The sequence below is a fragment of the Nylanderia fulva genome, unplaced genomic scaffold (assembly GCF_048542155.1).
Source record: "Nylanderia fulva isolate GAGA-0341 unplaced genomic scaffold, ASM4854215v1 Scaffold1017, whole genome shotgun sequence".
Classification (NCBI taxonomy): Eukaryota; Metazoa; Arthropoda; class Insecta; order Hymenoptera; family Formicidae; genus Nylanderia; species Nylanderia fulva.
The window spans coordinates 1-11,443 of NW_028189212.1; the positions used below are offsets into that span (position 1 = coordinate 1).

Genomic DNA, 11,443 nt, shown 5'->3' on the forward strand with positions numbered 1-11,443 from the left:
ACTGATGATTTTTTCCCCCGGGGGCCATGCCACGCGCGATCCCCCTCCGTAATCTTCAAACCGGAGGCTTTAAAAAATCACCGCCTGAAGCGCGGACAGTCACAAACTGGGAATACTAGGGGGGTTCAACCCGGTCCCTGAGGGGGGGCGGGGGGGGGGGGTTTTCGGGGGGAGGGGTAGACGCACGCGGGCGGGGGGTCTTTCGCAATAACTTTTATGTTTATAAACAAAAGATAAAAAAATCTTTCAAAAGGCTGCCGACAATCGGGGGGGGGGGGGGGGTTGCTTTTTCCCTTTTTTACACACCCACACACACCCCAACAAAATTTTTTTTAAAATTTTCACATTTTTTATAAAAAAAAAATTTTTATCAAATTTTTTGGGGTTTTTTTTTAATTTAAAAATTTTCCCCCTTCCTCTTTTCCCCCTTTTAAAAATTTTTGGGAAAAAATAAAAAAATTTTTAAAAAAAAATTTTTTTAAAAAGCCCCTCCCCTTCGGGGCTCTCTCGCATCTTTTTTCCCCCCTTTTGTCCCTCTCAAAAATCGATGTCTCTTTTTCTCCCCTCTCCCCCTTAGGCCGTTTTTTTTTCCCCCTCTCCGCGGGCCCTTTTTCGGGGTTTTTTTTCCCCCTCTCCGCAAAATCCCTGGGAAAAGCGCGCCCCTCCCACTGTCCCCGAAAAGGGGCGCCCCCCCGGCTTTTCCTCGAACTTAGATTTAAAAAATTTTACCCCTTTTGGAAAAAAAAAGTTTTTTTAAAAAAATTAGTTTTTTTGTAAAAATTTTTTTTTAAATGGGGTCAGCCTTGGAGAGCAGGGCTTTTTTTTGGAAAACAAAAAATTTTCGAAGGGTTTTCCCCAACGAAGTGTCGGGACATTGCAACAAAAAGGTAGGGGGTTTTTAAAAAGGGCCCCAAAATTTTTTAAAAAATGTGGGGAAAAATTTTTAAAATTTTAAATTTTTTTTTGTATTTTTTCCCCTTTTAAAAATTTTTTTTTGTTTTTTTTGGGGGTCAAAGGGCCCCCCTTTTTTATTTTAAAAGGGGTTCAAATGGGGGAAAATTTTTCAATTTGGGCCCCTTTTGGGGGAATGGATGGGGGTAAAAAAGGGGGGGGGTTTAAAAAAATTTTTAAAAAATTTTTTAATTTTTTTAAAAAAAAGGGGAAATTTTTTAAAAATTTCAAAAAGGGTTTCCAATATGGGGGTTTTGGGTTTGGGGGCCCAAAAATAAAGAGAGATGAGGGGGATTTTTTTATTATTTTGGGGGGCTGGTTTTGGGGGGGTTTTTAAAAACCGGGGAACCCGAAAACCCTTTTAAAAGAAAATTGGGACCCGGGAAGAATAAAAAATTTTTTAAAATTTTTTTTTTTTTTAAAAGGAAAAAAATTTTTTAAAATTTTTTAAAATTAAAAAAATTGTTATTTTTCCAAAAAAAAACCCCTAATTTTTCCCAAAATGGTTCCAAAGTTTTTGGATTGGGACGCTATTTAAAGGCAAAAACGAAGCTGTTTGGGGGGGCTGGTGAGCTTTTCCCTCTAACCCCCCCGTACGATTTAGGGCCCCACCCCTTTAAAACCGCCCCCCCAGGGGGCCCCCCCGGCCCACCCCCGGGCCCCCCCCAACCCCCCCCCGAAAACCCCCCCCGCCCCCCCCCGCCGTCCCCGTCCCCCCCCAAAAAACCCCCTAGGGGAAACCCCCCATTTTTTTTTTTTTTTTTTTCATTTATATCCTTATTTTTTTTATATTTTTAATTTTTAAAATTTTTCTATTTTCTTTTTTTTTTTTTTTTAATTTTTTATTTTTATTTTTTTCAAATTTTTTTTTACACCAAAAACACACCCCAAAAAAATTTTTTAAAATTTTTTCCCCTATTTTTTAAAATTTTAAAAAAAAAATTATTTCAAATGGTGTTTTTTTAAAATTAAAAAAGTCCCCCTTTCCCCCTTTTTTTCCCCTTTTAAAAAAATTTTTAAAAAAAAATTTTAAAAAAAATTAAAAAAAATTATTTTTAAAAAAAACTCCCCCCTTTCCCCCTCTCTCCCCCCATCTTTTTTTCGCCGCCCCCTCCCCAAAAAATCGAAAGTCCCCTTTTTTTTTTCCCCTTTTCCCCCCTCCCCCTCCTTTTTTCCCTTTGCCGCCCTTCCCCTTTTTTTTTCTCTCTCGCGAAAAGTCCCCCTCGCTGGGCCCGCTTCTTTCTCTCCCCTTTCCCTCCTTTTTTTTGGGGCCCTCTCTTCCCCAAAAATCATAGTTTTTTTTTTCTCTCCCCCCTCTTCTTCCCCTTTCTCCCCGGGGGTTTTTTTTTCGACTCCTCTTTTTAAAACCCCTTTTTGGGGGCCCTTTTTTCCCCTCGCGTAGGGGGCTCGCTGAAAACCCGTCTTCTTTTCTTTTCCCCCTTTTCCCGCCCTTAAAAATTTTCCCCCCCTCTCCCCTTCCCCCCAGCCCCCAATTTTTTCTCTCTCTGGGGCCCCCCAAAAACCGGTTTTTTCCCCTCGCGCGGGGTCTCTTTTTTTTCTAGGGGTTTTCTCTCCCCCGAAAAATAATGTAAAAGGGGGGGCGGCGCAAAAAAAAAAACCCCTTTTTTTACAAAAAGTATTTATTTGCCCCTTAAAATTTTAAAACCTAATTTTTAAATTTTTTATTACCAAAAAAAACCACCAGCTCGAAAACCCACAAGTTGGTGCTTTTCCCCCCCCAAAGGGGGTTCTACGCTTTTCGCTTTTTGGGAAATTTTCCCCGCATTCTTTAAAAGTGGTTTAAAAAATTTTTGGAAAAAATTGCGTATTTTTTATATCGACCTTTTTCATGAGCCTCGTAAATCGTCAACTTTTTTCGTGCATAATCGACTCGAACTACACAACCTTTTGGCCATCACAGCACGCCGCCGATTCGAGACTTATGACGGGGGTGTTTTATTTTTTGGAAAACGTATTTTAGGGCCCGCCCTTTATGAATTAAAAAAAATTTGTTTTTGAAAAGGGTCTTTGTTCAAAAATTTTTGAATATGTGCTTGCTCGAACCTTCCCTTTCGAGAGTATTTCGTTTTCCCCCCGATGATCTCCTGGGGCACTCCCTAACCGGGGACCACTTTTGGGGGGCCGTTTTCAAATTTTGAATTCCGGGGGCGTCAATGGGGTACGTTTTCCAATAAAAAAAACCGCACAACCCCCAGAAAAACCTGAAAAAAAAATTAAAAAAAAAAAATTAAAAAAATTAGGAAAAAAAAAATTATCCCTAAAAAAAAAAAAATAAAAAAATTAAAAATATAAAATAAAAAGTTTACTTCCTCCTTTCTTCTCGCACGTTTCATCGCGTCTCGGCAGTGTAATTCATGCTGCTCTTTTTTGGGGGCAAAAATTTTTCTCGGGGTTTTAAAAAGTGAACCACCGCAACTGCAAACTGACGAAAAAATACTAATCATAACCTTTTTTAAAAATATTGGAAAGGGGTTCCTAAAATTATCGGAGGGGGAATAAAAAAAATATTTAAAAGGGGGGGAAAAAAAAATTAAATTTAGAAAAAGGGAATTCTTAAATTAATTTTGGGGGGAACAAAGGAAAAAATTTAAAAAAAATTAGGGGAAAGATTTCTTAAAATATAACTGGGGAGGGAGAGAAAAACAAAAAAATTTGTAAAAAAAATGTTTACAAAAAAAGGATGACCGGGCCAAGCCTGGATTTTCGGCCGACCCCATTAAAAAATTTAAATACTTTTGAAAAAAATTTTTTACATTTTTATTACAAAACGTAGAGTAAATTTGGGATCTAACTTTTTAATCAGGTAAATCTTCAAATGGCACCAAAGGGCTCAAGGTAAAAACCCCTGTCCATCCCCATTTTTCGGGGACCCCTTTTCCCTTTTTTTGAGCCTTTTTAATACCGGGGGGACTCTTATGTTTTTTTGCTCATTTTTGCCAACATGCGGGGCCCAAAACAAACGCTGACCAGCCGTATGGAAAATTTTTCCCTCCCCCTTTAACTTTAGATGTTGAGTTGCCACGGGCCTGACCCTTTCCCTTTTTTAAACAAAGTCCAGGGGAAGGGAGCAAAAAAGTGCACAGGAATACCCTTCCCCGGTTGCCCCTTCCTTTACTAAAACTTTTTTTTGTAAAACCTTGAGGTTTTGAAAACTTGGTGCGGACATATCTCTTCGATCGACACGGATATTACTTCACTACTCAAACCTCACTCATTTTTATTATTTATCCTTTTCCCCCCCTTTTCACACGCGTATTTTTGTAAAAATTTTTTAGGTTTTTTGCGCACAACGTTGGTAAAAGGGGTTTTACGGATCCCGATCGGTAAAATGAGGCGTCCCCCGGGGTATTTTTAGGCCCCTTTTTCCTTACCCAAAATTTCCCTCTCCTCCCCTTTTGTCTTATCGATTTGTTTTGTCGAGAACAACGAAATCAAAAAGGCCTTTTTTTTAAAAACCGGGGGTGGTAGTTGGGGCCGAGGGGTTTTTTTATCCTAATGTTTTTTTCAAAACGGGTGTAGGTTGACAAATTACCATCTTTTTTTTAAACAAAAACCGTTCATTCCGTGGAAACTTTCCATTCAAAAAGTTTCCGGGTTAATTTCAGTCGCGAAGACTGAATCCCCCGGCTGAAATTTTTTGGGGGCCCGTCTCAGGAAAAAAATTTCATATGCGGCTTCCCTTGATTGGGTTTAATGGCCCACGAAAGCTTTCGAGCTCAATACAATTTGTATAGATCCCACAGGGAAAAAACCCCTGCTGGGAACGTCCGTTTTCCGAGCGCCTCGACCTTTCTTAAACTCGCTAAACACGTGGCATTCCCATTTTTTCTTGAATAGTTGATCCAGGTTTTCCCGGGGAAATCTCCCAAAAGGAAAATTTTGTCGTTGCGCGATCGTATTAAATCAATCTACGCGCATTAACCTATCGTTTGTAGTCATAAAAAATCCCCGCAAAATTAGAGGGGCGCAAAATTGAATGCCCCTCGCAGAAAGGGGGACTCCAGCCAGCTTACCAAACCCTGCTTCATCGAATAATGTTCATTTTTTTACAAACTTGTTATTCCTACATTTCTGTTGCGATCAATCTCCACACCATTGAGCTCATAGCGAATTTCGTCAAACATGAATGCGACACAATTATTTCCCAGTGTCACATTGGATCCCTCAATTGGATGGTTTATCTTTAGTTCTCCCTCGATATATAAGAAACTCTCATACGGCAATGTATATAAATCCTGTTGTTGTATGGGTATTTTTATCTTGTCGCTGTATCCAAATGTTGTGTTGGCAAACGGGTTGTATGTGTGAGTCTCAATCTTGACGATGCGATCGTAAAAGCCTGGCTCTTCCTCGATGTTGAGAATCTCAGTCATTGTTCAGATGGTGCGCACCGCAAATCCCAAAGATTGTAAAAACGCAACGTTTGACGAGGTGAGTCTCTTCTTCGTAGTTGATTTGATATTAGCGAATGATGTTGCTGCTGGTCTGATTGTGTTCTTCGTGTCTTTATTCAACACGAGCATCCCGTCGCACGAGGGTGGCCCGCCGTCGTACGTGCAATCTAATTGTTATCTCTTCACCGCGAAAATCGAGCAATCGTCCCTCCTGGTCAGTAACGCGTAACACTAAATCAGTAATGCTCCGTACAAAGATCGGCAGGTAAATGATCTGCGCCGGCGTTTCCGATATCTTATATCCTGGTGGTACCCTCGGTGAAAATTCGTGTATCGTATGAACGAGTTTATTGTTGCTGTATGCACCCGCGGTCACGTTACACTCTATGCGGATAATGTTCACGTTGATAATATTAATCGCCATGTTCGATTTGTGCCATTTTCGCGGTTGCAGTATACGATTCGAGAATCCCAGCAGCGATCCAATGTTGTTGGGCATGCTAAAGTTTATTCTGTAGGCACACTTGATCTCGCTTCTCATCGTATTGTAATTAGCGCGGAGCACGATTGGATAATCTTCATCGTCGACACCTTTATCGCTAACAGCATTATGTTTTCGGGAAAGTGCACGTTTCAAAAATTCATGTATCGCTTGCAGCTCGTACGATCCCTCGGGAATCGTAATTTCCGCGTCGTCTGTACCGTAGTAAAATTTATTATTCGAGGAATTCACATTCGATATAGTGTGATAAGTTTCAAAATCCGTCAGACCGAGCTCGTAGTCCGCGTCGCTCAAATCTATGAGCGGAAAGTAGGTCGCCGCGAGGACGCTACTCTTCCCAGTCAATGTTAGTGTTAGCGACATGTTGACAAAACTGAGTTAAATAACGCAATGTCAGTCTTTAAATTTGCGGCCAGAAATCTCGGAGAAACTGCAAGCACAACTGTCCGCAGATACTCTGATCATACGTTTGATAAGAGGTGTAATTGTATTCCAATTTCGGCACATTTAAATATCGCACCAATTCCTCGGGTGGTCGAAGATTGCCAAAATTGTCGAAATAAATTGCGCGATTTCCTCTTTTTGCATACGCCACCCAATGAGTGCCAGGACCGTCTGTACTGTCTAGATTAACGATACCACTCTCATTTTCTCGCGCGCCATTTATCGGTAAATTATTGCGCATAAATACACCTCTAAAGTATGGAATGTGCATACGTTTTGCAAGTTGTAGCAATTGCACATTTGTAGTTACACCTTTCGGCATTTTTAACGTTTTTTTGACGTTTTTTTTTTCTTCGCTCCTCGTCCATATTTGTAAGGGGCGAGATACAGTCCGCGACCTTCCATGGCGCGATTGTGGCGTAGTATCTCTTGCAACTGACGTTGCGCGGCTTTTCTATCGTTTACCGCTTTTGCTACGCCAGCTGCTCCGCCAACCAGGGATCCGAGCGCGCCCAGCATTGGTAAAATCGGCAAAAATCCGCCTCGTTTCGCTGCCGAAAGTATCTCCTCTTCTTCGTCCTCTTTTTCGTTTTCAAGCCCATGCCGAGCTTCGTCTTGGCCTTCATCGCTGTCCAGACAACTGCGGCCGCGGCTCTCTCACCGAGACTCGAGTCTTTCGCGACGATGCGAGTTTTCGCTTTCTCGGCGAGTACCTTATCCGCCGCGTGTCTCTCGGTGAGTTCGCTGCTCCGAGAGTACGCTATATCGTGTTCACGGCACGCCGCGTCCAATGGGTTGACACCTTGATCACCTCTAGCCAATCGCTTTTCCAAACGAGTTCCCGGGCCGCAAAATTGATAGCCGGGGATATGAAGCTCGACCGGAAGTGCGTTTATCGCACGATTTAATAGACCTGTGCCTATTTTCGTTGACATCCGTTGCAATCTCTAGACATTACTGAGCAAAGCGCGAGTCCGCGCAGCTATAAATAGGCGGACGTTGGAGGTCAAATCGGGAGTGAGAAAATGAAATTCGTGCAACAACCTCTGACGATACGAGTGATGAATTACGACGACAGAGTACGCTGCAGCGTGAACGAAGGTGTGCGCAAACACGGTACGATGCTACCGACAACTATACGCGCGATCGTTTGCGGCCCCTCAAACTGCGGTAAAACCAACGTGTTGATAAGCCTGCTGGAAAGTCCGCACGGTGTGCGTTTCGAGAACGTGTACGTGTACTCTAAATCGCTGCAACAGCCGAAATATCGCTATTTGGAAGATTTATTGACGCCGATTGACGAAATCGGCTACTTTACATTCTCCAATAACAGTGACGTCATTCCACCGAGCGAAGCTTATCCAAATTCAATTTTTGTCTTTGATGACGTGGCATGCGACAAGCAAGATACGATAAGAGAGTACTTCTCAATGGGGCGCCACTCGAACATCGACTGCTTCTATCTCTGTCAGACATACGCGAGAATACCGAAACATCTTATACGCGACAACGCGAACCTGCTAATCCTGTTTAAACAGGACGCCACCAATTTGAAGCACGTGTACAACGATCACGTGAATACCGACATGTCGTATGAGGATTTCAGTGAGTTATGTCGTACTTGTTGGCAGCAAAAGTATGGATTTCTAGTGATAGACAAGGACAGCTCGCTTACGAACGGGCGATACAGAAAAGGATTTAATGAGTTCGCGATACCGCAGAGCCATTAGTCGTCGCCAACAATCCTCCCAGTCGAGAGAAACTCTAGAGAGAGTGCTGCCGACATGGCTGATAATATTCGCGAGCGTGAAAAGGTTGCCAAGGAGATTGCGAAGACGGCCGAATCGATCCGCAAGAAACACCGCGCTCTGAAGACCGGAAAGATCGATGATGATATCGCCGTCAAGACTCACTTTAAACCTATTATCGAGCCGCTACAAAAGATTGTCGACAACGCGACGATTTCGGTGAAAAACGAGCCTAACACCGACGACGACGACGGTGTGAAGATCGAGACACGGTATGAGGGGGAAACACCGAAAAAGAGTAAACATAAAACCATCAAGCGATATAAAGAGGAGGANGAGGAGACATTGAAAAAAAGAAAATATGATATTTGGAAGCCATTGGACGCTTCATTGCCGACAACATCTACACCGAAAAACGCACAACCTGTGATACCCAAAACACTCGTAGACGAAAATGTTTTCGAAACCGCGCGTAACCCGCCCGAAATATCCCTTCGACACTGGTTAAGATCGTTGAAAGGTCGACAAATGATGCGAAAGGATTGGGGGCCATTAGGACAAAAGTACATGGACGCTCTGCTCGGTGCTGATGAGAAGAAAGAAATTGATAATGTATACGGAGTCTATTTCGACGAGAATGAAATGCGCATCGGAAACAAGCGATTCGCGATTGACAAAGATGACAATATAATCATAGGCGACACGCGGTACATTGGAACGCCCGGATTGTACGAGTTGATCTTCAAGAAAAGACCTGATTACCAGGAGGATGATTTGCAAAAATACAAACATATATTATTGGCGACAAATGCGCATAAACGCAACTTTGATGTGCAAGGCCGTGTGAAGAGTAGCAAAGGGGACAAGTACAAATATATAATCGCACCGTTGACGCGGGTGGAATCGGACGACCCAAAATCTGGCATGGGAATGCCTCGCGCTATGACGCTAACCAACAATAAGATTGATTACGTGCACTGGGACGACCCCAACGAGCTAGTGGATCGCCTACGATTGCTCGATGCTTCGCACCAAGCTGGCAACAACGCGCATGACAACGAGATCTTGTCGATTATCGAGGAACTGCGGGAAGCGGGCATTATTATAAATTAAACAAGGTTCCCGACAATCTATTTAGTTTATTGTGTGACACTTTACAAAGCATTGAAAAAATGTCTATCAATAAATTTGGATTATTCGAGAGGAGAAATGATGCAACCCCTGGCACAAACGATCAATGGTATAGATTGATTAGAAAATGCGTGCGCAAAAACGCTCTGCATCGCGTCGCTACAGATTATGACGCGAGATCGCGCAAGATTCGCCGTGTAGCGCAACCTGAGGCGGATACCGATGTCGTCAACAAATTGTACCTGGAAGAGTGCTTTAAAACATTGATGATCCAACAGAAAGAGTCAGATGAGAAGCTGGCTGAGTTAGAGAAGGATGTACGAGCGTTGGAAACTGCGATAAAAGAGCTTCTGCGTGCGCCAAACACTACCTCAGACACAGGCATCTAATGAGCGGTTGGCTCAGAAACGTCTATCAAACAGTTGTGAAACGTCTAGAAAGGATTTTCGAGTAGTTGCAAACAATTGTTGAACAGCTACGGAGGATTATCAGCGTGCTACCAAACAACAATGAGTGGCATCAGTGACCGACCTGGAAGCAGCAGTGAACGACCCGGAAGCAGCAGTGAACGACCTGGAAACGGTGGTGAACGCGACCGCTACGATCGAGGTTACGATCATGTCAAACAGGGTTGCGAACGAGGCTACGAACAAGTCCTTAAAGGTTACATAAAAGGCTATCAACAACTCAGTAAGGGTTGCGAACAGGTCAGGGACGGCTGCGAACGGGCCAAGGCGGGCTACGAACGGATCAGAAACGACTTGGGACGAGGCTGTGATCGAGTCAGGAACGATTTTCGAATGGGCCAAGGACGTGAGTGAACGAACGCGAAAGAACCCGAAAGAACCCGAAACAACGAGAATTTAACCCGAAAGAACCTGAAAGAACAAGGCACAAACCCGAAACAACGAGGCACGAAACCGAAACAACGAGGCACGAACCCGAAACAACGAGGCACGAACCCGAAAAAACCCGAAAGAACCTGAAAGAACAAGGCACAAACCCGAAACAACGAGGCACGAAACCGAAACAACGAGGCACGAACCCGAAAGAACCCGAAACAACGAGGCACGAACCCGAAAAAACCCGAAAGAACCCAAAAGAACGAGAATTTAACCCAAAAAAACAAGGCACGAACCCGAAACAACGAGAATTTAACCCGAAAGAACCCGAAACAACGAGGCACGAACCCGAAAGAACCCGAAACAACGAGGCGCGAACGCAAAAGAACCCGAAACAACGAGGCACGAACCCGAAAAAAACCCGAAACAACGAGGCACGAACCCGAAAGAACCCGAAAGAACGAGAATGAATAGTGAAAATAACAACGAGCAACATAGTTTGGAGAGACGGCAGTTGGTAAACGAGTTGCACGCGTCAGCGAGAAAAAATTTCCCTCGAAGACATGTCATAGTGCGAGGATACGATGATTTGTGGCAAGCCGACATTGTCGAGATGCGTCCATACTTCCGTTTCAACAGAGGTTACCACTACATACTCACCATCATCGATGTGTTGAGCAAGTATGCGTGGGCTGTACCACTCAAGAGTAAAGGAGGAAGCGAGACAGCTGACGCAATCGCCAAGATAATTCGGGATAGCAAGAGATGCCCGAAAAACATGCAAACCTATAACGGAAAAGAATTTTACAATGCCGATGTGCAACGACTTATGCGAAGACATGACATTAATCACTATTCTACATATTCGATATTGAAGGCGTCGGTCGTCGAGCGATTCAATCGCACACTAAAGAACGATATGTGGAAGATGTTTACGCTGAATGGTACTTACAAGTGGTTCGACATGCTGCCACGTCTCGTATCAGATTACAACGGACGCAAGCATCGAACGATTGGTATGCGACCCGCCGACGTTACCCCCGCGATCGCCGAAAGACTCTTGGCTACCGTGTACAATCGTGTAAAAATCGCGGGTCCGGCAAAGTTCAAAGTAGGTGATCAGGTACGCGTCAGCAAGTACAAACAACTTTTCGAGAAGGGATACACGCCAAATTGGACAACCGAGGTGTTTAAGATTGTTAAAGTGCAGCATACTAATCCCGTAACATATCTACTCGAGGATTATCACAAGACATCTATCGCTGGAGCGTTTTACGAGCATGAGCTGCATCGTGCAAATTATCCGGATGTGTACCTCGTGGAGAAAATACTGCGCAGGAGGGGTGACGAGGTTTATGTGAAATGGCTGGGATTCGACAGTTCGCACAACTCTTGGATACATAAAAACAA

The 11,443-nt window shown here is 43.5% G+C and overlaps 1 protein-coding gene across 1 annotated transcript; it reads left to right on the top strand.

The window, feature by feature from the left end:
• Positions 1-8,026: 8,026 nt before the first annotated feature.
• Positions 8,027-9,179, top strand: LOC146725164 (uncharacterized). Its single transcript, XM_085484068.1, has one exon. It carries the CDS (start codon positions 8,097-8,099, stop codon positions 9,171-9,173), a length of 1,077 nt encoding a protein of 358 aa, XP_085340194.1. The 5' UTR covers positions 8,027-8,096; the 3' UTR covers positions 9,174-9,179.
• Positions 9,180-11,443: the final 2,264 nt, after the last annotated feature.